The sequence below is a fragment of the Cetorhinus maximus genome, chromosome 22, assembly GCF_964194155.1.
Source record: "Cetorhinus maximus chromosome 22, sCetMax3.hap1.1, whole genome shotgun sequence".
Lineage (NCBI taxonomy): Eukaryota > Metazoa > Chordata > Chondrichthyes > Lamniformes > Cetorhinidae > Cetorhinus > Cetorhinus maximus.
The window spans coordinates 10993152-11021061 of NC_135900.1; the positions used below are offsets into that span (position 1 = coordinate 10993152).

A 27910-nucleotide genomic window follows, 5' to 3' on the forward strand; every position below is an offset into this window, starting at 1 on the left:
GGTTGTCCTTCATTTTTTGATCTGTGTTTAATATTTTCACCTTCCAAACATGCGACCCTTATCACCTGGAAGGACAGGGGCAATAGATGCATGGGAGCACCACCACCTGCAAGTTCTCCTCCAAGCCACATACCATCCTGATTTGGAACTATATCGCTGTTCCTTCACTGTTGCTGGGTCAAAATCCTGGAACTCTCTCCCTAACAGTACTGAGTGTACCTACACCACATGGGCTGCAACGATTTAAAAAGGTGGCTCACCACCACCTCAAGGGCAAGTAAGGATGGGCAATAAAAATGCTGGTCCAGCCAGCTGTGCCCAAGTCCCATGAAAGAATAAAAAGTAATTTATTCAGTTTTCCATATATCTGTTTCAACAGCTCTAAAGCCATTTGAGTATCCATTTTTACTTGCTTTGTATACTCTTTTTGGCTAATTCTGTCAGATTGCAGTTGGGTTTAATATCTAGATTATTTATGCTGCAGCTATCGGACTAGGTTCATCCTGCTTTATAGGAACTGTCATTGAGGGAGAAAAGCTGCTATTTTCGCAGTTGCGCTTTTCAAAACAAGATCTTCCACTTGTTTGGAATGGAAGATTCATCTTAGCCTTAAACTATAGATTTTTTTTAAAAACTTGTTCTCAATATATGGGCATCGTGAGTAAGGCTGCATATATTACCCATTGCTACTTTTCTTGAACTCTGCGAAGACATTTTTCAAGGTAGTAAGAGTCCATTACATTGTACTGAATTGGGAGTCCCACATAAGGCGGACTAGGTGGCAGATTCCCTTACTTGAAAGGCATTTGTTAACAAAATGCCTTTTAATGACAAAAGCAGGAATAGCCCACAAGTTATATTTTTGAATTCCATTCGACAATTTGCTATAGTGATCTGAACTCTCAACCTCCACTTCACTAGTCCAGTGCCATAACTGCTGCACTGCCACACTCAGAAACAGGAGGCCACCAGTGAGCCTTCCAAGTCTGTTCTGCCATTCAGTTACATCATGACTAATCTGTGTCTCAACTCCCTTTAATAACTAAAAAATCTATCAGTCCTCAGTTTTGAAATTTTCAATTGATCCCCAGCCTCTTGGGAAGAGTATTCCAAATTTCCATTACTCTTTAAATGAAGAAATGCATAGGGGCAGAAGTAGGCTTTTTGGCCCTTCAAACCTGCTCCACCATTCAATAAAATCATGGCTGATCTGCTTGTGGTCTTAGTTCCGCTTTCCTGGAGGGTTTGCCCACCCCTCCCATAACTCTTGACCCCCCTGCCTAGCAAAAATCTGTCTAACTTTGCCCTGAATAAATTCAAACACCCAGCCTCCACTACTTTCTGGGGAAGGGAATGCCACACGCTGACGGCTAGGGAAAAAATCTCATCTTTGTCTTAAAAGGGAGACCTTTTTAAACCATGTTGGGGAGATTGAAACTACGGGACAAGAGGAAACATCCTCCGGGTAACCGTCCTATCAAGTCGCCTCAGGATCTCATGTTTCAATAAGATCACCTCTCGTTCTTCTAAACTCCAATGGGTATAGACCCAACCTGTTCAACCCTACTGCGTGAGACAACCCCTTCATCCAAGAATGAGTTGAGTGAAACTTCTCTGAACTGCTTCTAAAAGCAATTATCTTTTTTTTTAAATGAGACCAAAACTGTACACATGGTCTCACCAAGGCCCTGTATAGCTGTAATAAGCTTCCCTACTTCTATATTCCTTCCCCTTGCAATAAATGCCAATGTTCCATTTGCCTTCCTAATCACTTGTACCTGCATACTAACTTTGTGATTCATGTACAAGGACACCTAGATTTCTCTGTACCACAGAGTTCTGCAGTCTTTTTCCATTTAAAAAGTATATTGTTCGATTCTTCCTGCCAAAGTGCACAAGTTCACATTTACCCATGTTATACTCTTATCTGCCAAAGTTTTGCCCACTCACTTAACCTGTCTAGGGGGAAGGAGTTGAGCGCTAAGCTGGAGAAAGCTTCAGTGAAAAAGAAACGCGGTAAAGGAGGGGAACGGGAGGGGAATTCCTGAAGCCGGCCCTGGCCTGAAGGGAGGGAACCCAGATCTCGTCAGCGCTGATGGGGTAAAGATGGAGCCATCCCCTTCACAAACACCTGGAAAGGAATAAGAGGAGAAACAGACCAGAGTCATAAAGATCGTATTAAATAGTTGTTATAGTTTATTTTTTACTCAAAAGTTACTTCACAAATGTTTCTGAACACAACATGATAGAACAAGTGATGGAAGGGGTCATCACCAGCGCGATAAAGCAGCATTTGCTTAGGATTAACCTGCTCACTGACGCTCAGTTTGGGCTCCGCCAGGGCCACTCAGATCCTGACCTCATTACAGCCTTAGTTCAAACATGGACAAAAAAGCTGAACTCAACGTGAGGTGAGAGGAACTGCCCTTGTTCAATCGAGGCATTCAACAGGGCATTAGATGATTATTTGAATAGAAACAATGTGCAGGGGTATGGGGTAAAAGGCAAGGCAATGGCACTAGGTGATAGTGCCCATTTGGAGAGCTGGTGCAGACATGATGGGCTGAATGGCCTCCTGTGATTCTGTGAACTTACTTTCCTATCTATCCTGGTGTTATCAGCAAATTTAGCTACCATACATTTGGTCTCTTCATCCAAGTCAATAATATAGATTGTAAGTACTTGAGGACCCAGTACTGATCTCTGTGGCACTCCACTAGTTACAGCTTGCCAATCCAAAAAAGACCCATTTATCCCTACTCTCTGCTTCCTGTTAGCCAACCAATTCTTTATCCATGCTAATATGTTACCCTCTACACCATGTGCTCTTATGTGGTAACCCTTGATGTGGTACCTTATCAAATGACTTTTGGAAATCCAAGCACACCACTTTTACCGCTCCCCTTTATTCACTTTGAATGTTGCTTTGCCCAAAAAACTCTACCAGATTAGTTAAACACAATTTCCTTTTCACAAAGCCATGTTGGTTTTGCCTGATCAAATCGTGATTATCCAAGTATCCTGCTATAACCTCCTTAATAATGGATTCTAACACTTTCCCTATGATAAATGTTAGGCTAACTAGCCTATAGTTTCCTGTGTTCTGCCTCCATCCTTTCTTGAATAAAGGTGCTACATAGCTATTTTCCAATCTGCTGGAACTTTTCCACAATCTTAAGAATGCATCTCTGTGCCACCACTTCTTTTAAGACCCTAGGATGCAGGACCTCCAGTCCTGGGGATTTGTCAGCCTTTAGGCCTAATAGTTTTCCTAGTACCCTTTCCCTGGTGATGGTGACTGTATTAAGTTCATCCCTCCCTATCACCTCTTGATTTTCAAGAATCTTTGGGAAGTTTTCCAAGTCCCCTACCATGAAGACAGACACAAAAGACCTGTTCAACATCTCTGCCATTTTTTTGTTTTCCATTATCAATTCCCCATACTCTCTCTAGAGGACCAACACTAATTTTAGTTACTCTTTTCCCGTTCAAATACTTGTAGAAACTTTTACTATCTTTTTAGATTACTTGTTAGCTTTCTTGCATACTCTGCTTTCTGCCTCTTTATTATCTTTTTAGTCATTCTTTACTGGAAATGCTTCCTGACATCATCCCTGAAGGCCCCAGCTCTAAATGTAAGGTTATTCCCCTTCTTTAGGATGGTATACATCCAGAATGTTACATTTTTAAATTATAAAAGTGTTATTGAAAGTTAGGCAAGAATTGTTTAAAACTGATTTAATAATTTTTCACATTTGTCGAGTATATTGCTTTATAACTTTACCTCTCAAGCACAGAAAAGCAATTATGAAGACTTCTTTGCAGTCATTCAAAAGGATTAAGTAGGTAGAAAAATATTATTTAGCAAATTGGTTTGTATTATACCAAAATATAACAAAAACTCCCGCTGCTAAAAGTCGTGAATGTTATTGTGCAGGACTACATTTTACTTTGATGTAGAAATATTTTCACTGAATAACATTTAATTATCTTCTTAGTCAGCTAAATCTCAATTCCATAGCAGTAAGTTCTGCTGTCTTTTAATTCACAGAAACAAAAGTATGGAGAGTGGATTACTTAAACTGCAGCATGCCTATAAGCACACTTAATTGGACGAAGAAATGAAAATTCTGTACATGATAAAGCTCTTAATTGTTGGGTCGCACCAATCTAAACCGTCCTGTTGGATCAGGAAGATACCATCTTTCCCAAAGTTCCACATGTGCAGTGGGATAATCCCAGGGTTTAAACCTTCCATTCCAATGTAGTAATTTAGCTTCAGAAAGGAAGTGTTCAGAATATCTGGCATCAGGACTCCACCCTACAGAAACACAATTGAAAAATACATAAATTACATTCTCGAGCAATTCCATGGCTATAAATTTAAAAGGTGGGAAAGACACATCACTTCCTAGCACTTAAGTACATTTTTTCCTTCAATCCACATAGAGCACCTGGTTTTTACTATCAAACTGGATCTTTGTCTCTATATTCTTGAGGTTCTGACCCACAGGTATATGTTTGTCAAGATTTTAATTCTACTAAGACTTTGCTGATAAATTCATAGTAATTGTGCAGCTTTCTTCTTGCTGCACATATCTTTAGAGAGTGTTTCTCAGGCTTTGAATAATTTTTCACCATATTGTTAAGTTTTGTACTGTAAGTAAGCACACCCGGTAGTTAATTCCTATTTGCTGGGTAAAGTTGTCAGATTGGAACACCCTTTTTAATTTCGGGCTAAGAACTCAGAAGGATCAAACTTTGGTAGAATGCAAAACAATTTTTAAAAAATGGAATGTCCGTGTATACTGACCTCATTTTTATTATACAAAGATACAGATAGATTAAAATAGCATCAGTCCCAACAACAACCCATTTATATTTAGCTCTGAAGAAGGCTCATACAGGCTCAAAACGTTAACTCTGTTTCTCTCTCCACAGATCCTTGTCAGACCTGCTGAGTTTTTGCAGCATTTTCTGTTTTTATTCCAGGTTTCCAGCATCCGCAGTATTTTGCTTTTAACCCATTTATAATGCTTTGCACAGTTCCCTGTTTTTAGCTATATATTTATATTTTGCCTCCTGCTCCATGTCTCTAGTCATTAATTACCAATGTGCAATCTTATCAAAAGCTTTCTGAAAGTCCAATATAGAATATAAACTGCATTCTCCTTTCGACCATGTTAGTAATGTCTTTTTATTAAAAATATCTTGTCAATTAAACATGCTTCCCTTGATTGCTTTTTAACAATTTATGCTTTTCCACGTGTTAATCCAGCAGACCATTTCAAATATTTTTAGCACTTTTGCCTGAGTTAGAAGATTACGAGCTCAAGCCTCCCTCCTGGACTTCACATAGCTGAGGCTGACACTTCATTGCAGCACTGAACATACGATCAAGGATCAGGAGTAGGCCATTTGGCCCATCGAGCCTACTCTTGTCATTTGATAAGGGGAATGTTGTGCTGCTTTTCAAATGAGATGTTGAATCAATTGTCTGCCTGTTTCAGTGGAGTGAAAATATACCATGGTATCTCTGAACAAAAAGCATGCAGTAGCCCTGGCCAACACTCAATCAAAATGAATTAACCGATTGTTTATTCATTTGCTGTTTGTAGGACCTTGGCTTTGAAAATCAGCTGCTGCTTTTGTCTGCAAAATAATGGTCACTCTACTTCGAGTTCATTCATTAGCTCTGAAGTGCTCTGGGATGCCCAGAGGACATGAAGTTGCTATGTAAATGAAAGTTTCTTTATAAGTGCCTCGAGTGTTATTGTACTGAAAACCTTTGGAGACTGTTTGGCGAGCACAAGAAAGCTGTGTGTTTTGAAAGCTGTGGGAGAATTCCGGTGTCCAACTTAAAAATTATCGTATGTTCTTGGCTGTCTCCCATGCTTGTAATTTGTATACAATCTGCCATATTGTGCAAAACTACCAGATAACTTATTAGCAGTTGTCCATTGCTTGTTTTGATTAGAAAGGGTGAGTTGGAGTGAGAAATCTATTCCATGAATAGAACAGTTAAACAGAGGCACATTGGGGTTCATTCTTGTCTTCACTGTTTGGTCAGTAATCTGGCGGAACAGATTATCCTTTTGGAGAACCCATCCAATTTGTACTCATTCGATTGGAACGGAATAAAACCCAGACGGGTTAGGTAAGGGGTGGACAATCCACTCCACCAGCCGACTGAAGACAATCTCAACCTCATCATCTTAAAACAACTGCAGGAGTTTACAAGAGTATTTTAATCTATCCCAATTTGAGTTAAATAGTTATGCTTTTCAAGTCAAGTCCAGTGATTAAAAATTAACTCGACTGCTCAGCAAAATGCCCCTTTCATCTCCATTCATATCTTTAAAAAAAGCTGGCCAGAGCAAGGACAGACTCTTACCAAGGTGCCGAATATGCCATAAAGGGTTCAATAAAGAGTGCTTTTCGTGAAATACTATTAACATAGGAGGGGTCACTACTCCTTCAGCAAGTGCACTGCTGTACAGGTTCTCCCTGTAAAAGAATAGAAACCCAGATAAGTGAGCGAGAATACCATACAGACAACACTCATATACTGGTAAGGGATAAGAAAGCTATTTCTGATATCAATAGTTAAAGAATACAGCATGAAGAATTGCAAACCTTGTTTGCAAAATCGCATTAAATAATAAAATTCGCATTCTATGGTTCACCACACCCATCCCTATCACTGTAACCTCCTCAACAACCAAGAAGGACAAGGGCGGCAAATGTATGGAAACATCACCACCTGCGAGTTCCCCTCTGAGCCCCAAATCATCCTGACTTGGAACTATATCGCCATTCATTCACTGTCGCTGGGTCAAAATCCTGGAACTCCCTTCTTAACAGCACTGTGGCTGTAATTTCACCACAAAGACTGCGGCAGTTCAAGAAGGCGGCCCACCACCACCTTCTCAAGGGCAATTAGGAATGGGCAATAAATGCTGGCCTAGCCAGCAATGCTCATGTCCCATAAAAGAAAGAAAAAAAACCTCCAATTCTGGCATCTTGCACATCCCGATTTTCCTTTGCGCTACTATAGGTGCCCATACCTTCAGTTCCTTTAGGCCTTAAGCTATAGAATTTCCCCCTTAAACCTCTCTGTGTTTCCACCTCCTCCTTTAAGATGCTCCTTAAAACCTAAATAGCTCTTTACTTGTCTTAATATCTCCATATGTGTCTCAATGTCAAATTTTGTCTGGTAAAACCCCTCTGAAGCGTATTGAGATGTTATACTCTGTTAAAAGACATAAATTGTTAAATGAAGTATTGTAAACATTGTTAACGAAATAGAAAATATATAAAAGATATAAAGAAGATAAATAGACAGGATACATCCTGCCTAATAGTTTACATAATGTGGCTTTAAAAATACTGTTGACCAATTCAATTTAAAATATTTGCAGGGTTCAGAATTTTCAGATATTGGGAATGGGAGCTGAAGGGGACAATTACTGTGGGCTGCATAGCTGGACCCATCATTCTTAATGGCTTGCTCAGTCGTTCCATTAGCACCAATATTCCAGCATGGGCATAATGGGCCAAATGGCCTTCTGTGCTATATAGTTCTAAGCAGAAAGCATGCAATCCAGCCTTTCAGGTTTCTCAGTTACTACTGAGCTGACACCATTTTATGGGGCATAGTGGTATTGTCACTGCATTAGTAATCGGGCTAATGCTCTGGGGACATGGGTTCAAATCCCACTACGACAGCTGGTGAAATTTAAATTCAATTAATAAATCTGGAACATAAAGTTAGTCTCAATAATGGTGACCATGACAAATGTCATCAATTGTTGGGAAAACCCAAATGGTTCACTAATGTCCCTTAGAGAAGGAAATCTGCCGTCCTTACCTGGTCTGACCTACTTGTGACTCCAGATCCACAGCAATGTGGTTGACTCTTAACTGCCCCCTGGAATGGCCTAACAAACCATTCAGTTCAAGGGCAATTAGGAATAGGCAACAAATGTTGGCCTTGCCACCATTGGATTAAAGCATCACAATGCTATTAAAATAAGGAGCTGTGGTTAACTGATTGACAGCCGCTATCATCAAACAAACCGTGGCTTAAAGCAAAATTAAGAGTTACTGACAAGGAGTTAAGAAATGACACACAGTAAGCTAGCTAACAGGAAATAGAGAGTAGGCATAAATGGGTCATGTTCTGGTTGGCAAGATGTAACAAGTGGTGTAGCACAGGGATCAGTGCCGGGGCCTCGAATTTTTACAATTTATATAAATGACTTGATGGGGGGACCAAAGGTTGCTAAATTTGTTGTTGATACAAAGATAGGTAGGAAAGTAAGTTGTGAAGAAGACATAAGGAGGCTACACTGGCATATAGATAGGTTTAGATTAGGTTTTTTATTTGTTCATGGGATGTGGGCGTCGCTGGCTAGGCCTAACTGCCCTTGTTCAAAGGGCATTTAAGAGACAACCACATTGCTGTGAGTCCGGAGTCACATGTAGGCCAGACCAGGTAAGGACAGCAGATTTCCTTCCCTAAAGGGCTTAGTGAACCAGATGGGTTTTTTACAACAACTGGCAGATGGTTTCTTGGTCATCATCAGACTATTAATTCCAGATTTTTATTGAATTCAAATTTCACCATCTGCTGCAGGAAGAATAAAAATGAAGCGTATTATCTAAATGGTGAGAGATTGCAGAGCTCTGAGGTGCAGAGGGATCTGGGTGTCCTCATGCATGAATCGCAAAAGGGTTAGTATGCATGTACATCAAGTAATTGGGAAAGCTAATAGAATGTTATTGTTTATTGCGAGGTGAATTGAATACAAAAGTAGAGAGGTTACGCTTCAGTTATGCAGGGCATTGGTGGGACCACATCTGGAGTACTGTGTACAGTATTGGTCTCCTTATTTAAGGAAGAATTTAAGTGCGTTGGAAGCAGTTCAAAGAAAGTTTACTAGACTATTACCTAGAATGGTTGTCTTATGAGGAAAAGTTGGACAGGCTAGGCTTGTATCTGCTGGAGTTTAAAAGAGTAAACTACATTGAAACATAGGATCCTGGGGGGTCTTGACAGGGTAGATGTGGAAAGGATGTTTCCTCTTGTGGGAGAATCTAGAACTAGGAGTCACTGTTTAAAAATAAGGGGTCACCCATTTAAGACAGAAATGAGAACTTTTCTCTCTCAGAGGGTGGTGAGTCTTTGGAACCCTCTTCCTCAAAAGGCGATGGAAGCAGAGTCTTTGAATATTTTTAAGATGGACGTGGATAGATTCTTGATAAGCAAGGGGGTGAAAGGTTATCGGGGGTAGGTGGGAATGTGGAGTTAAGGTTGGGAATGTGGGGTTGAGGTTACAATCAGACCAGCCATGATCTGATTGAACGGTGGAGCAAGCGTGAGGGGCCAAGGGGCCAACTCCTGCTCCTAATTTGTATGTTCATATGTAAGATTTCAGTTCTTAGCAAATAATGGCTAATTCCTTTCTGGAGGGCTCAGATTAGATTGTTGTAAGCAAACAAATCTAAACTAGAAAAAAGCTCAAATGTTACCTGAAAAGCCGAATGCTTGCCTAAAAGGCAAAACAAGTTTTGAATATGCAGAAACTTGAAAAACGCACTAAAGGAAACTTGATAAATTGCCAGAAATATGCTTATGAGAAACGTTCAGCAGCCATGCCACAAAGTTTCAATTGGGCTTTTTTTTAAAGAAGTGCAACGTCTCCCTGCATGTCTGTGTTTGAGCTGTAGAGAGAAAACGCTAAGAAAATGAGTTGCCTACAGCTAAAAGACTAGCTTATAGCAAGAGAGCATTGCTGCAACCTGGGACCCTGAAAGAGATCCCAGCTTTGAGCCAAGGTCTGTTGCTGGGATTTTGATCATAGTCCCATTGTATTGAAGCACCTCAGGGTGCAACATGATCTATGTGGAAAAGTTGAATATTTTTGCAGTTTTTGTGATGGCCTTTTTGAAATGTTTACAAAGGATACAAAGAACAAAGAAAAGTACAACACAGGAACAGGCCCTTCGGCCCTCCAAGCCTGCGCCGATCATATTGCCCGTCAACTAAAACATTTTGCACTTCCGGGGTCCGTATCCCTCTATTCCCATCCTATTCATGTATTTGTCAAGCTGCCTCTTAAACACCACTATCGTACCTGCTTCCACCACCTCCTCTGGCAGCGAATTCCAGACACTCACTACCCTCTGCATAAAAAACTTGCCCCGCACATCTCCTCTATAATTTTCTCCTCTCACCTTAAATCTATGTCCCCTAATAATTGACTTTTCCACCCTGGGAAAAAGCTTCTGACTATCTACTCTGTCCATGCCACTCATAATTTTGTAAACTTCTATCAAGTCGCCCCTCAATCTCCGTTGCTCTAGTGAGAACAATCCGAGTTTCTCCAACCTCTCCTCATAGCCAATAACCTCCAGACCAGGCAGCATCCTGGTAAACCTCCTCTGCACCCTCTCCAATGCCTCCATATCCTTCTGGTAATGTGGCGACCAGAACTGCACGCAATATTCCACGTGTATAACCAAGGTTCTATTCAGCTGCAGCATGACTTCCTAGCTTTTATACTCAATACCCCTGCCAACGAAGGCAAGCATGCCATCTGCCTTCCTCACTACCTTATCCACCTGTGTTGCCACTTTCAGTGACCTGTGGACCTGTACACCCAGATCCCTCTGCCCGTCAATGCACTTAAGTGTTCTGCCATTTACTGTATAATTCCTGCCTGTATTAGACCTTCCAAAATGCATTACCTTGCATTTGTCTGGATTAAACTCCATCTGCCATTTTTCCGCCCAAGTCTCCAACCGATCTATATCCCGTGGTATCCTTTGACAATCCTCTTCACTATCTGCAACTCCTCTAACCTTAGTGTCGTCTGCAAACTTACTAATTAGCCCAGTTACATTTTCCTCCAAATCATTTATGTATACTACAAACAGCAAAGGTCCCAGCACTGATCCCTGGGGAACTCCATTAGTCACAGCTCTCCATTCAGAAAAGCACCCTTCCACTGCTACCCTCTTTCTTCTATGACCAAGCCAATTCTGTATCCATCTTGCCAGCTCACCTCTGATCCTGTGCGACTTTACCTTCTGTACCAGTCTGCCATGAGGGACCTTGTCAAAGGCCTTACTGAAATCCATGTAGATAACATCCACTACCCTTCCATCGTCGATCATCTTTGTCACTTCCTCGAAAAACTCGATCAAGTTAGTGAGACACGACCTCCCCTTCACAAACCATGCTGCCTCTCACTAATACACCCATTTGTTTCCAAATGGTAGTAAATCCTGTCACGAAGAATCTTCTCCAATAATTTCCCTACCACCGACGTAAGGCTCACCAGCCTGTAATTTCCTGGATTATCTCTGCTACCCTTCTTAAACAATGGAACAACATTGGCCATTCTCCAGTTCTCTGGGGCCTCACCCGTAGCCAGTGAGGATACAAAGATTTCTGCCAAGGCCCCAGCAATCTCCTCCCTTGCCTCAGTACTCTGGGGTAGATCCCATCTGGCCATGGGGACTTATCCACCTTAATATTCTTCAAGATGCCTAACACCTCCTCTTTTTTTATCTCAACATGATCCAGGCTATCTACACACTCTTCCCTAGACAAATCGAACGCTAAATCCTTCTCTTTGGTGAATACTGATGAGAAGTACTCATTTAGTATCTCTCCCATTTCTTCTAGCTCCACACACAGATTCCCACCTCTGTCCCTGAGTGGGCCTACCCTTTCCCTGATTCATTGATTGTATTGAAGCACCTCGTGATCCATGTGCAAAAGTTGAATCTGATTGTACTTTTTGTGATGGCGATTTATAAATGTTTTGTAATGTTCTTCCAGATGTTTTATGAATAAAGTATATTCTTCCAAAAAAAAAACCTTGATCCAATTAACTCCACCCTCAAACCTAGCCTTGAATTTACTTGTCTCAGAAAACATGGCTGTGAACCTGCTGACACTGATGCCCCCTCACCCCACTCCACTCCACTCCCCCCACCGGCCCTTACAAATAAAAATATCAAGACGTTGATTTCTATGACAGTATAAATATCTGAGAAAAGCACATGACTTACTCTACATTGGACACCAGCCATTTTTCCAATTGCTTGGTAATCCGCTGTCGTTTCCATTCTGTAACATTTGCAATAAACACACCAACGTTAAAGGAACAAGTCATGGGATTTATCCCCAGACCTCTGACTGTTGCCTTCCGGTAGTCCAAATGTCCCATGTATGTGGTCTGGAAAGAAAATGTATCAGATGATTTTTAGTTGCATTTCTTTACAGAGTACATTTGATGGTGGGGAGGGGATGGGTGGGTCTGAATCTTTCAATGATAAGTGCAAACTGAAGGAAGCAGTGTTTTTAAATAAAGGTACACTTTCACCGTAGGCGCATGCTTTGTTTCCGCTGCCCATTCATACCAAATTACAGAAGTCACCTGCATTCCCATACTCCTAACCATCTCGTGAGTTGAGGTCAGATCACAATCTGTTGAGAAGGCAGCAGCGTGGCCAGGGTTCAATTCGGAGTCGTACAAGTCCTGGATATCACCTGTGGTTAAAACCAGTCCAAATTCAGATAACTAGTTGTGGTTACAAGAAGCAAGTCAGCTGTTGAACAAAAAAAATATTCGGCAGTCACTGTAAGATGGGAGCAGGGCAAACAGGAAGCAGAATAATTAGGGAGACTAAATTTAAAAAATGGTGTGGGCAAAAATTTCCCACAATCTCCACAGCACTTTGGTTGAAAAATATATAGAAACTCTGGTGTGCTGAAATGTGTAAACATAATCAGCCATCTCAAAATCCACGGAACCAGAGTGGAAGCAAGTCATTGTTGATCCCGAGGGGCTGCCTAAGAAGAAGACAAACTCAAGGAAGGCCTTCAGTTTCAAATGTGGAATACTTCAACTTGAACTAGGGCAGCGTGGTGTAGTGGTAATGTCACCAGATTAGTAATCCAAAGGCCTAGGCTAACGCTCTGCGGAAATGGGTTCAAATCCCTGGCAATTTTAATTCAATTAATAAATCTGGAATTAAAAGTCGCCATAATGGTGACAACTATCATCGAATTTGTGAAAACCCATCTGGTTCACTAATTTAGGGAAGGAAACCTGCCGTCTTTACCCGGTCCGGCCTACATGTGACTCCAGACCCACAGCAATGTGGTTAACTCTGAAATGGCCTCTGAAATGGTCTAGCAAACCACTCAGTTCAAGGGCAATTACTGGCACAAACTCAACTTACCAATGTGCTGATGGGTGGGCTGGGCTGGGCTGGGCAGCACAACACAGGGAGGATTTATTGGCTTTGGAGTGGATGCAGTGCAGATTCACCAGAATGCTACTGCGACGAAAAGAGGTAAAAATATGAGGACCAGATACAGAGACTAAGCTTATATTGCACTGAAAATATAAGGTTAAAGGGTGATCTAATTAAACAGTTTCAGATGCATAAAGGATTTGTTAGGGTGGATAGAGAGAAACTATTTCCTCTGGTGGGGCAGAACCTTAAACTTAAGATCCAGGACTGAGGTCAGGAAGTACTTCTTCACAAAAAATGGTAGTAGAAATCTGGAACTCCCTCTACCTAAAAGCTCTTGAGACCAGGGATCAACCGAAAATGTCAAAAACTGAGATTGGTCGATTTTTGTTAATTAAGGGTATCAGGGATACGAAGCCAAGGCCAGTAAGTGGATTTAAGATACAGATCAGCCATGATCTAATTGAATGGTGGAGCCAGGCCCAAAGTGCTGAATGGCTTTACTCCTCTTCCTGTGATCCCAGAGTGATGCTCCAGGGTTCAAAGGAAGCTCAAGTACTCAGTGTGTGCAGCCACAACCAGGCTAGCACAACCAAGGGCACTGAACAATGTTCTTCTGCTGTGAACTCATTCTGCCTTGTGAGGTATAAGAGTAGAACTGGTCAGAAAATCTTGTCAGTCCAGAAAATACCTTGTACAATAACATCATCGTCCAAGTATATCACCTTTTCGTGATCACGAATAAGATATGGAATGAAGTATCGGACAAAGTTGAGCTGAAATAGAAAAACATTCCATGAGAAGATAACACTACATGAAAATTTTTTAAAAAGTCGATGGGAGGGAAGTGCAGCAGGTCAGGGTCACTATGAAGCAGACTAGGAGGAGTGTGAAGCAGGATGGGATCACTTGAAGAAAATCAAAATCAGTATTAGTAAAAAAAATGGTGCCGGAGAAATTAATGGGGTTAAAGGCTGAAAAATCCCTGGGCCTGATAATCTACACCCCAGAGTACTAAAGGAAGTGGCCCTGGAAATGTTGGATGCATTGGTGGTCATCTTCCAAAATTCTATAGACTCTGGAGCAGTTCCTACAGATTGGAGGGTGGCAAATGTAACCCCGCTATTTAAAAAAGGAGGGAGAGAAAACAAAGAATTGCAGACCAGTTAGCCTAACATCAGTAGTGGGGAAAATGCTAGAGTCTATTATAAAAGACATGGTAACAGAACACTTGGAAAGCATTAACGGGATTAGACAAAGTCAGCATGGGTTTATGAAAGGGAAATCATGCTTAACTAATCTACTGGAGTTTTTTGAGGATGTAACTAGTAGGATAGACAAGAGAGAACCAGTGGATGTGGTATATTTGGATTTCAAGAAGGCTTTTGATAAGGTCCCACATAAGAGGCTAGTGGACAAAATTAAAGCGCATGGGATTGGGGGTAATACACTGGCATGGATTGAGAATTGGTTGACAGACCGGAATCAGAGAGTGGGAATAAATGGGTCTTTTTCCAGGTGGCTGACGGTGACTGGTGGGGTACCACAGGGATCAGTGCTTGGACCCCAGCTATTCACGATATATATAAATGACTTGGATGAGGAAACCAAATGCAACATTTCCAAGTTTGCTGATAACACAAAACTGCGCGGGGTTGTGAGGAGGCTGCAAGGAGGCTTCAGGGCGATTTAGATAAGTTGCGTGTGTGGGCAAACACATGGCAGATGCAGTGTAACGTGGCTAAGTGTGAAGTTATATGCTTCAGTGTGAAAAACAGAAAGGCAGAGTATTATTTAAATGGTGATATATTGGGAAATGTGGATGTACAAAGGGATCTGGGTGTCCTTGTACACCAGCCAATGCAAGTAAACAGGCAGGTGCAGCAAGCGATTAGGAAGTGAAATGGTATGTTGGCCTTCGTTGCAAGAGGGTTTGAGTTCAGAAGTAGGGATGTCTTACTGCAGTTATACAAGACTTTGGTGAAACCACACCTGGAGTATTGAGTGCAGTTTTGGCCTAAGAAAGGATATACTTGTCATAGAGGGAGTGCAGCGAAGGTTCACTAGGCTGATACCGGGGATGGCAGGACTGTCGTATGAGGAGAGATTGGTTCGACTGGGCCTGTATTCACTAGAGTTTAGAAGAATGAGAGGGGATCTGATTGAAATGTATAAAATTCTAACAGGACTAGATGCATGGGGGATGTTTCCCCTGGCTGGGGAGTCTAGAACCAGGGTCACAGTCTCAGGATACGGGGCAGGCCATTTAGGACTGAGATAAGGAAAGATTTCTTCACTCAGAGGATGGTCAACCTGTGGAATTCCCTATCATAGAAGGCTGTGGAGGCCGGGTCACTGAGTATATTCAAGAAATAAATTGATAAATTTTTTGTATACTAGGGGCATCAAGGGGTATGGAGAGAAAGCGGGAATATGGCATTGAGATGGAGGATCAGCCATGAACATATTGAATGGCGGAGCAGGCTCGAAGGACAGAATGGCCTACTCCTGCTCCGAGTTGCTATGTTACTATAAAGCAGACCAGGATCACTGTGAAGCAGACCTAGAGGAGTGTGAAGCAGGTCAGGATCATTGTGAAGAGATCTGGAAGAGCATGCAGCAGGTCAGGATCACCATGAAGCAGGTCAGGATCACCGTGAAGCAGGTCAGGATCACCGTGAAGCAGACTGGGAGGAGTGTGAAGCAGGTCAGGATCACTGTGAAGCAGGTCAGGATCACTGTGAAGCAGACCAGGATCACTGTGAAGCAGACCTGGAGAAGTGTGAACCAGGTCAGAATCACAGTGAAGAGACCGGGGAGTGCATGCAGCAGGTGGGGATCACTGTGAAGCAGACCAAGAGGAGTGTGAACTAGGTCAGGATCACTGTGAAGCAAGTCAGGAGGAGTGTGAAGCAGACCGGGAGGAGTGTGAAGCAGACCGGGAGGAGTGCGAAGCAGACCGGGAGGAGTGTGAAGCAGACCGGGAGGAATGTGAAGCAGGTCAGGGTTACTATTTTCCTTGGAGAGGAGAAGGTTGAGAGGAGACTCGATAGAAGTTTTCAAAATAATGAGGGGCCCGGGCAGAGTAGATAGAGAGAAACTGTTCCCACCATGAATGGATCGAGAACCAGAGGGCAGTTTTAAAATTTTTTTGCAAAAGAAGCAAATGTGAGGTGAGAAAAAATAGTAAAAAGGTGATAAAAGGTAAAGTGGGGTCAATTAGGGACCAAAAAGTGGATTACGCATGGAGGCAGGGAACATGGCTTAGATATTGAATGAATACTTTGCATCTGTCTTTCCAAGGAAGATGCTGTGGAGGCCATGGTGAAAGAGGAGGTAGTTCAGGCATTTGAAGGGTTTGAATTTGATAAGGAGGAGGTACTGGTTAGGCTGTCAGTACTTAGAGCTGATAAGGCACCAGTGCCGGATGAGAGACATCCAAGGATACTGAGGGAAGCGAGAGTAGAAATTGTGGCAACACTGGCTGTAATTTTCCAATCATCCTTAGATTCAGGGGTGGGGGTCCCAGAGGACTGGAGAACTGGAAATGTTAAACCCTTGTTCAGAAAAGGGTGTGAAGATAAGCGCAGCAATGACAGGCCAGTCAATTTAACTTCATTAGGGGGGAAGCTTTTAGAAATGATAATTCAGAACAAAATTAACAGTCACTTGGGCAAAAGTGGGTTGATTAAAGAACACCAGCACGGATTTGTTAAGGGAAAATCGTGTTTAACTAACTTGCTTGAGTATTTTGATGAGGTAACAGAGAGGGTTGATGAGGATAATGCTGTTGATGGTCTAGCAAAAGGCATTCGATAACGTGCTGCACAACAACCTAGTGAGCAAAGTTAGAGGTCACAGAATAAAAGGACATGGATACAAAATTGGCTGAGTGACAGGAAACAGAGAGTACTGGTGAACTGTTATTTTTCAGCCTGGAGGAAGGTTTATAATAGAGTTCTCCAGGGATTAGTGTTAGGGCCCCTGACCTAGACCTTGGTGTACAGGGCACAATTTCAAAATCTGCAGATGATATGAAACTTGAGAGTATCGTGAAGTGGTAGTATTGTGAAGCAAGAGGAAGATAGTGTGGAGCTTCAAAAGGACGTAGAGAAGTTGGTGGAATGGGCAGACAAGTGGCAAATGAAGTTCAATGTGGTGAAGTGATTCATTTTGGTGGGAAGAACACAGAAAGACAATATAAAATAAAGGGTGCAATTGTACAGGGGGTGTAGGAGCAGAGGGACCTGGGTGTATATGTGTATAAATCATTGAAGGTGGCAGGACAGATTAAGAGAGGGGTCAATAAAGCACACAGGACCCTGGACTTTATCAATAGGGGCATGGAGTACAAAAGCAAGGAGGTTATGTTAAACCAGTATAAAGCATTGGTTTGGCCTCAACTGGATTATTGCGCCCAATACTTGGCACCGCACTTTTGGAAAGATGTCAAGGCACTAGAGAGAGTGCAAAAAAGATTCACGAGAATGGTTCCAGGAATGGAGAACTTTAGTTCTGTTGAAAGATTGGAGAAGTTGGGACTGTTCTCCCTGGAGAAGAGAAGGCTGAGAGGAGATTTGATAGAGATATTCAAAATCATGAGGGGGCTGGACAGAGTAGATAGGGAGGAACTGTTCCTACTGGTGGAAGGATGGAGAACCTGAGGGCTTAGATTTTAAGCTAATCAGCAAAAGAAGCAATGGTGACATGAGGGAAAGCCTTTTCACGCAGTGAGTGGCACTAAGTGTATGGTGGAGGCAGGGTCAATTGAGACTTTCAAAAGGGAGTTAGGTCTTTATCAGAAAAACAAAGATTTGCAGCGCTATAGGGAAAAGGCAGGGAAGTGGCATTGGGTGAATTGCTCCTTCAGAGGGCCAGCACAGACACAACAGGCTAAATGGCTTCCTTCTGTGCTGTAACCATTTTATCATAGAATATAAAATAAAGAATACAACTCTAAAGAGAGGGTAGGAGCAGAGGGACCTGGGTGTATAAGTGTATAAGTCATTGAAGGTGGCAGGACAAGTTGAGAGAGCGGTTAATAAAACATATAGGATCCTGGGCTTTATCAATAGGGGCATAGAGTACAAAAGCAGGAGCCGAGAGTTCTGATAAATCTAACTACTTTGCTGAGAAATATTATGCTTCTTTTTTTTAATTTATTTATGGGATGTGAGCATCACTGGTAATGCCAAACTTTACTGTCATCCCGGATTGCCCTGGAGTAGTCAGTGGTGAGCTGCCTTCTTGAACCGCTGCAGTCCATGGGATGTAGGCACACCCACAGTGCTCATAGACTCATAGACATTTACAGCACAGAAGGAGGCCATTCAGCCCATCGTGTCCATGCCGGTCAGCAAAGATCTGACCACACTAATCCCATTTTCCAGCGCTTGGCCCATAGGCCTGGAGGCTAGGGCAACACAAGTGAATACCTAAATACTTCTTAAATATTTCAAGAGTTTCTGACTCAACCACTCTTTCAGGTTGTGAGTTCCAGACTCCCAATACCCTCTGGGCGAAAAACTTTCTCCTCAACTCCCCTCTTAGCCTTCTACCTCTTACCTTAAATCTATGCCCCCTGGTTATTCACCTCTCTAATGGAAAAAGTGCCTTCCTACCCATCCTATCTATGCCCCTCATAATCTTATACACCTCTATCAGGTCCCCTCTCAACCTTTGCTGCTCCAAGGAAAACAACCCCAGCCTATCCAATCTTTCCTCACAGCTCAGACCCTCCAGCCCAGGCAGCATCGTGGTAAATCTCCTCTGTACCCTCTCCAGTGCATGTTCAGTACTTTCCAGGGTCTTACTATCCATAGTGTAATTCCTTGCCTTGTTAGCCCTCCCCAAGTGCATTACCTCACACTTCTCCGGGTTGAATTCCATTTGCAACTGCTCTGCCCGCCTGACCAGTCCATTGATATTCTCCTGCAGTTTACAACTATCTTCCTCACTATATACCACCCTAGCAATTTTCGTGTCATCTGTGAACTTCTTAATCATACCCCCTACTTTTAAGTCCAAATCGTTTATGTATACCACAAACAGCAAGGGCCCCAGCACCGAGCCCTGCGGAACCCCACTGGAAACAGACTTCCAGTTACAGAAACATCCCTGTACCATCACCCTCTGCTTCCTGCCTCTCAGCCAGTTTTGGATCCAATGTGCCACTTTGCCTTGGATCCCATTGGCTCTTACTTTCTTGACCAGTCTGCCATGAGGGACCTTATCGAAAGCCTTGCTAAAGTCCACTTAGACCACATAAAATGCACTATCCTCATCAACACTCCTGGTTACCTCCTCAAAAATTTCAATCAAATTGGTCAAACACAACCTTCTCTTAACAAATCCATGCTGACTATCCCTGATTAATCTGTGTCTGTCCAAATGCAGATATATTCTGTCTCTCAGAATTCTTTCTAGTATCTTCCCCGCCAACGAGGTTAGACTGACTGGTCTGTAATTTCCTGGTCTATCCCTTATTCCCTTTTTTAATAATGGGACAACGTTAGCAGTCCTCCAGTCCTCTGGCACCCCACCTGTGGCCAGAGAGGATTTGAAATTTACTGTCAGGGCCCCTGATATCTCTTCCCTTGCCTCCCTCAACAGCCTGGGATACATCTCATCCAGACCTGCGGATCTATCCACTTTTAAGGCCACTAAACCCGCCAGTACCTCCTTTCTCTCTATGTTAATTTCCTCTAATATTTCACAGTCCTCCACCCTGATGTCTATATCTGCGTCGTCCTTCTCCATTGTGAAGACCGTGCGAAGTATTCATTGAGGACTGTACCCATGTCTTCCGGGTCCACACACACATTACCTCTATGGCCCTTAATTGGCCCTACTCTTTCCTAGTTATTCTCTTGCTCTTTATACAATTTAAAAACCATTTGGGGTTTTCTTTATTCTACCCACCAGTGCTTTCTCATGCACTCTCTTGGCTTTCCTAAATTCCTTTTTAACTTCCCCCTTGCACTTTTTATACTTCTCTAGGCATCTGCTGTATTGAGTCCTCAGTATCTGCCATAAGCTTCTCTTTTTCCCTTAATCCTAACCTTTATGTCCCTGGATATTCAGGGTTCTCTGGACTTGGTTCCCCCACTTTGTCTTTACGGGAATGTATTTGCCCTGTACTCTCGCTATTTCCTCCTTGAATGCCTCCCACTGCTCCGACACAGTTTTATCTGCAAGTAGCTGCTCCCAGTCTACGTGGGCCAAATCGCATCTCATCATAGTAAAATTAGCCTTTCCCCAGTTTAGAACTTTTATTCCCCGCCCAACCTTATCCTTTTCCATAACTATCCTAAATCTAACTGAGTTATGGTCACCATCTCCAAAATGCTCCCCTACTGATACATGCCTGGGCTCATTTCCGAATATTAGGTCCAGAACTGCCCTCTCCCTTGTTGGGCTTTCTATGTACTGGCTAAAAAAGTTCTCCTGGATGCAACTTGAGAATTTTGCTCCCTCCCTACCCTGCACACTAAAACTATCCCAGTTAATATTTGGGTAGTTAAAATCCCCTAGTGTTACTGCCCTATTATTCTTACACTTCTCTGAAATTTGGTTACATATTTGATCCTCTATCTCTCCCTGAGTGTTTGGGGACCTATAGTACACACCCAACAGCGTGTTTGCCCCTTTTGCGTTTTTTACTTCTACCCATATGGCCTCATTTGAAGATCCATCCAAGATAACATCCCTCCTCACTGCTATAATTGATTCCTTGATCAATATTGTGACCCCCCTTCTCTATCTCATCTGAATAGCCTATAACCAGGAACGTTGAGCTGCCAATCCTGCCCTTCTTTTAGCCAAGTCTCGGTCATAGCTATAATATCACACTCCCACATGCCTATCTGTGCCCTCAGCTCGTCTGTCTTATTCAAGCTCTTTGCATTAAAATATATTCCACTTAGCCTTGCTAAACTCACTTCTTTCTTATCTAGCCTATGTTTCCTCTGCCTTCCAGACTCTCTTACTAGTGTTTTAACTTCTAATTCCATCTCAGCTACTCTCCCCTCCAAACTACTTTTCAGGATCGTATCCCGCTGCCAATTTAGTTTAAATTCACCCCAACAACATTAGCAAAGCTCCCCGCGAGGATGTTGGTCCCATTCCTGTTCAGATGTAACCTGTCCAACTTGAACAGGTCCAACTCCCCCAGAAATAGTCCCAATGCCCCAGGAATCTAAAGCCCTCCCCTCCTGCAACATCTCTCCAGCCATGAATTCATCTGCTCTAACCTTCTGTTCCTATACTCACTACTGCGTGGCACCGGGAGTAAACCGGAGATTACTACCTTTGAAGTCCTGCTTTTCAATTTCCTACCTAACTCCCTAAAGTCTGCTTGCAGGACCTCATTTCTCTTTCTTCCTATGTCATTGGTCCCAACATGGACCACGACCTCTGGCTGTTCACCCTCCCCCTTCAAAATACCCTGCAGCCGTTCCGTGAAACCTTTGACCCTGGCTGGCACCCAGGAGGCCACATACCATCCTGGAGTCACGTCTACGGCCGCAGACACACCTGTCTACTCCCCTCACTAACGAATCCCCTACCACTATTGCCCTTCCACACTTCTTCCTCCCCCCCGAGCAGCTGGACCACCCACAGTGTCTCGGCCTTGGCTCTGGTTGGCCTCCACAAAGGAACCGTCACACTCATCATTTTCCAAGGCCAAAAAACGGTTTGCGAGCAAGATCACTCGGGGTATCCCTCACTACCTGCCTGGTCCCCTTCTTCTGTCCTGGCGGTCACCCATTCCCTCTCTGCTTGCACTTCCTTAACCTGCGGGGTGACCACGTTCTGAAACGTGCTATCCACGAACCTCTTCGGCCTCGTAGTGCCCCCAACTGCCGCTCAAGCTCCAAAACCCGGAGCTCGAGTTGCTCCAGCCGGAGGCACCTCCTGCACACATGGTCATCCAGATCGTCAGGAGTGACTAGGATTTCCCACATAGCGCAGGATGTGCAAATCACAGGACAGAGCTCCCCAGACATATCTTAACTAAATAGAATATGGTCCCTTGCTTTTATTTTACCCTTACTCCTACGAGTATAGACTAGATGCTAGGTCCTCTAGATAGACTTGATCCTCTAGGTGCTGCTGACTGCCTGTCCCAGGGTCCTCCTCTCACACTCTCCTCCAGATGCTGCTGACTGCCTGTCCCAGGGTCCTCCTCTCACCCTGTCCTCTAGGTGCTGCTGACTGCCTGTCTCAGGGTCCTCCTCTCACACTCTCCTCCAGATGCTGCTGACTGCCTGTCCCAGGGTCCTCCTCTCACCCTGTCCTCTAGGGGCTGCTGACTGCCTGTCCCAGGGTCCTCCTCTCACCCTGTCCTCTAGGTGCTGCTGACTGCCTGTCTCAGGGTCCTCCTCTCACACTCTCCTCCAGATGCTGCTGACTGCCTGTCCCAGGGTCCTCCTCTCACCCTGTCCTCTAGGTGCTGCTGGCTGCCTGTCTCAGGGTCCTCCTCTCACACTGTCCTCTAGGTGCTGCTGACTGCCTGTCCCAGGGTCCTCCTCTCACACTCTCCTCCAGATGCTGCTGACTGCCTGTCCCAGGGTCCTCCTCTCACACTGTCCTCTAGGTGCTGCTGACTGCCTGTCCCAGGGTCCTCCTCTCACACTCTCCTCCAGGTGCTGCTGACTGCCTGTCCCAGGGTCCTCCTCTCACACTCTCCTCCAGATGCTGCTGACTGCCTGTCCCAGGGTCCTCCTCTCACCCTGTCCTCTAGGTGCTGCTGACTGCCTGTCTCAGGGTCCTCCTCTCACACTCTCCTCCAGATGCTGCTGACTGTCTTTCCCAGGGTCCTCCTCTCACACTCTCCTCCAGATGCTGCTGACTGCCTGTCCCAGGGTCCTCCTCTCACACTGTCCTCTAGGTGCTGCTGACTGCCTGTCCCAGGGTCCTCCTCTCACACTCTCCTCCAGATGCTGCTGACTGCCTGTCCCAGGGTCCTCCTCTCACACTGTCCTCTAGGTGCTGCTGACTGCCTGTCCCAGGGTCCTCCTCTCACACTCTCCTCCAGATGCTGCTGACTGCCTGTCCCAGGGTCCTCCTCTCACACTCTCCTCTAGGTGCTGCTGACTGCCTGTCCCAGGGTCCTCCTCTCACACTCTCCTCCAGGTGCTGCTGACTGCCTGTTCCAGGGTCCTCCTCTCACACTCTCCTCCAGATGCTGCTGACTGGTCCCAGGGTCCTCCTCTCACCCTGTCCTCTAGGTGCTGCTGACTGCCTGTCTCAGGGTCCTCCTCTCACACTCTCCTCCAGATGCTGCTGACTGTCTTTCCCAGGGTCCTCCTCTCACACTCTCCTCCAGATGCTGCTGACTGCCTGTCCCAGGGTCCTCCTCTCACACTGTCCTCTAGGTGCTGCTGACTGCCTGTCCCAGGGTCCTCCTCTCACACTCTCCTCCAGATGCTGCTGACTGCCTGTCCCAGGGTCCTCCTCTCACACTGTCCTCTAGGTGCTGCTGACTGCCTGTCCCAGGGTCCTCCTTTCACACTCTCCTCCAGATGCTGCTGACTGCCTGTCTCAGGGTCCTCCTCTCACACTCTCCTCCAGATGCTGCTGACTGCCTGTCCCAGGGTCCTCCTCTCACACTCTCCTCCAGATGCTGCTGACTGCCTGTCCCAGGGTCCTCCTCTCACACTCTCCTCCAGGTGCTGCTGACTGCCTGTTCCAGGGTCCTCCTCTCACACTCTCCTCCAGATGCTGCTGACTGCCTGTCCCAGGGTCCTCCTCTCACACTGTCCTCTAGGTGCTGCTGACTGCCTGTCCCAGGGTCCTCCTCTCACACTCTCCTCCAGATGCTGCTGACTGCCTGTCCCAGGGTCCTCCTCTCACACTCTCCTTCAGATGCTGCTGACTGCCTGTTCTAGGGCCCTCCTCTTGCGCTGTCTGCTAGATGCTGCCTGTGAGGGAGTTGTAAGACAGTAATGCCTTCCCTAAAAAAAAAAATTAGCTTCATGCTGAAACTTGACCATATTAATTCTCATGCCTTGTGAAGAACTGCAGACACTGTTGAAAGAATAATTTCTTGTTTTTAAACCTTTTTTAATTAAACTTGCTGAGTTTGTCATAAAAGCAAAAACCCAATGATCTCAGGAAGGAATAAAGACTCTGCAGTTGAGAAAAATATCTAACTAAAATAATAAGTTATATGGCCTTGAAAAGTCCTACAGGAATCAGATAAGACCAAACTTAATGGTCAATTGATCTTCCCTGCAAACACCATTATCTGAATTTGGCTAATACAATGGATGAGACTTGCAAACGATACACAACCCCTAAGTTCAAGGAAGATAGACAGCTTTGGTGTGGGCTTTCATGATAGGTGTAAAGAGACAGTCAAGATTACACTAGCGCAGTCAGAAAAAAGACTTGCATTTATTTAGCAGTTTTCACAACCTTCAGACATCTCAAAACACTTTACAATCAATGAAGTCATTTTTTGTGGTGTGATCACTGTGGGAATGTAATGGAGGGAGAAAGAAGCCCAATGGATCACTGAAAGGAGATCTCCAATCATCAGAGCCTGGCTGGTCATTCAGGTTGATTGTATGATCATTTGCTTATAGTATATCTGAGCATTGTGTTGTCAGAGACAGAATAGTAAAGGCATTGCACTGTCAGAACATTATATTACAGAACATTGTATTGCTGTTTAAAATTTACCGTCGAGTGTTCAAATAAGTGAACCTGATTATACGTAAAGATTTTTTGGGTGCAACAATGCTGAATTCCCTTGTAATTCATGGGTCAAACAACTGTCACCTGGGTATTTAAAAGACTTAAAGATTTCCAGCTTTTTGACTCAGTGACAGTGAAGGAACAGCGGTGTAGTTCCAAGCTAGGATGCTGTGTGACTTGGAGGGGAGCTTGCAAGTGGTGCTGTCTGCTGCCCTTGTCCTTTTAGGTGGTAGAGGTCATGGTAAAGGGGTTTGCAAGGTGCTGTCGAAGAAGCCTTGGCGAGTTGCTGCTGTGCAGCTTGTAGGTTGGACACACTGCTGCCAATGCATGGTGATGGTGGAGGGAGTGAATGTTTAAGGTGGTGGCTGGGATGCCAATCAAGAAGACGGCTTCAATCAGGATTATATTTGGGCGGCAGCTGCACGGGGACACTTTCAATTCCAGATTCCTCTCCAAGTCACACACACACACACACCATCCTGACCTGGATATACAGCCTTTGTGCATCTTTATACTTTCATAGCTTTGGATGTTCACACCATAGAAACAAACTATAAACAGCATATGAAGACATAACTCGCAAAGTTTTCCCGAAGTATAGGCCAAATTTCTCAGCTTCAACAGAACTGTCATCTAGTATGATACATCGCTCAACTCAATTTTCCAAAGTTTATCTTTTCATCTACTGTTGCCACTTTCAATAATTTCTGCATCATTCGTGCAGCAGAAACAACAACATTACCAACTTAATAAATTATCATTTCACGTACCATTTACAGTTTGTTTCTGTCATGTGCAGATCCAAAGTTAGTAAAGTTGCACAGAAGTTTATAAACACTCTGTACATCAGCCGTTCCTTCATCGTCAGTGGGTCAAAATTCTGCAATTCCCTACCCGATACCATCATGGAAACACCCACACCACAGGGACTGCAAGGGTTCAAGAAGGCAGATCACCACCACCTTCTCAAGAGCAATTATGGATGGGTAATAAATACCAGACTTTCCAATGACACCTACATCCCATGCATTGCAGATAAGGAGGCTCATGCACAGGAACAATGGTGGACAGCTGAATGCCCTCTCTTCCATCCAGCCTGCATCACACAAATGAAATACCTTGTACATCACAATATCTACACCTCCTGCCCCAGCCAGAACCATGTGATCTCCCAGAAGTGGCGAGAAACCGGATGAAAACCCAGTCCAAATTGGGGGGAAACAAAATCTGGGGAATTCCTTTCCCAGCCACAGAGGTAATCGAGACCATTCCAGGAGATCACTCTTGCCCTGAAGTACCTGGACTCCCTCCCTTTTGCAATAGGTAATCTCTAACCTAATTAGAAGCAAGTCCAGCTCTCGCTTGAAGGAACTCAGTGAGTCAGTGTCTACTAGGTGAGCTGGCAGCCTGTTCCATGGGTCCACTATTCGAATGAATGTATCTTTGTACCCAGGATGGCCTTTGGGGGACAAAGGTTGGTGGGGGTGGGGGTACGTGCAGTCTGTGACGTACAATGTATGGCATCTCCCCTTCCTGCCAGCCCACTCACCCAGCCTGTACTTCTCATTTGACTACCCAAGCTGTTAACTCCAATCTGTGTTAAATCTCACTTTGCACTTTTTCTGCACGTTCGTTCTGTCTAGAGCCTGGGAAAGGGGTGGGAAACAATACCAGGCCCTATACCTTGTTATGTTCTCCAAAAAGGGAGAAAGTAAAGAGGATTTTTAAAAAAAAAATAACTTTGCAAAGTCTCCTGAGCGTGACTGTGCTGCAGGTAGTGCCAAAAGTGTCACGTTTTGCCTGAGGCTCCAGCACTCAAAAGAAAAAACAAAAAACAGACAAAGTTGTGTAGAAATTTATGACAGGCCTGATCCAGCACCAGATTCCTCACAGGCTAACATGAATTTATTGCTTTACTGAGCCTGCACTGCTCTGTGAATATTTGAAGATGACAAATTGTGTTATTCACCAATCCCCTTCTTACAGGCAGTGGAAGATGGAGGTTTAGACATGAAAACCAGCCTCTTGCAACTTTGTTTCTTTACAACATCAACAACTTGCTTTTGCGTAGAATTATACAGCTCAGGAGGCTGTTTGACCCATCGTGCCTCTGTCAGCTTTTATGTAGGTCTATCTGATTAATCCCACACTCTTTCCCACTCACCCTGCAAATGATTTCCCTTCAATTATTTATCAAGCTCCTTCCACCAAACTCTCAGGCATTCCAGATGTTAACAAATTGCTGTGTAAAAAAATACTTCCTCATGTCACCTTTTGCCAATCGCTTTAAATCTACATCCGCTGGTTACTGCTCCTTCTACCAACGGGAACAGTTTCTCCTTATTTACTCCATCAAAGCCCTTCAAGATTTTGTATAACGTTGTCAAACCTCCCAAGGTGCTTCACAGGAGTGCCATTGAATGGATGTGGACACCGCGCCACGTAAGCTTGGTCAATGAGATCGATTTTAAAGAGCGTGTTAAAGGACTGCCACAGGTTGTGCAGAGTGTGAGCCTGAGCTCCACACTCCACCCACGAACCTCGAAGGACATGTTAGCTCTTCCAGAATCACTCATACTCACGGGCTGCAGTAGCTCAGGCCTTGCAGAGTCTGGTCTTATTTTCCCCTGCAGTACAGCAGCATTGAATTCCATTACTTTGTAGTGGATGCCTTTCAGTTTTGTATTTTCAATCCATTTGCTAATTTGGGGAGGGGGGGTGGGGGGAGAAAAAAGAGAGGTCACGTGTCTATCAATCAGAAGGAATGATGATTTGAAGAGGTGGAGGCAACTACACAAAAGTAAAAGGCATCAGGAGGTTGTGAGGATTCTTGTTCCCTCAGGTGAAACTTGTTGACAAGTTTCTTCACATCACCATTTCTCTCACTAATACTAAATAGCTGGAATGTCAAGTCTTATTCTGTGTGATGCTC

The 27910-nt window shown here is 44.1% G+C and overlaps 1 protein-coding gene across 2 annotated transcripts in view; it reads right to left on the reverse strand.

The window, feature by feature from the left end:
* Positions 1-2173: 2173 nt before the first annotated feature.
* The window catches only part of glt8d2 (glycosyltransferase 8 domain containing 2), a 50012-nt gene continuing 24275 nt past the window's right edge, over positions 2174-27910 (reverse strand). For both annotated transcript variants that reach the window (XM_078567788.1, XM_078567789.1), the window contains exons 5-10: positions 27561-27678; positions 13967-14051; positions 12453-12565; positions 12085-12251; positions 6395-6507; positions 2174-4321 (exon numbers count right to left, since the gene is read on the reverse strand). In XM_078567788.1, coding sequence (XP_078423914.1) covers positions 4149-4321; positions 6395-6507; positions 12085-12251; positions 12453-12565; positions 13967-14051; positions 27561-27678 — 769 coding nt within the window. In that variant the 3' untranslated portion in view covers positions 2174-4148. The remainder of the gene's footprint in view (positions 4322-6394; positions 6508-12084; positions 12252-12452; positions 12566-13966; positions 14052-27560; positions 27679-27910) is intronic.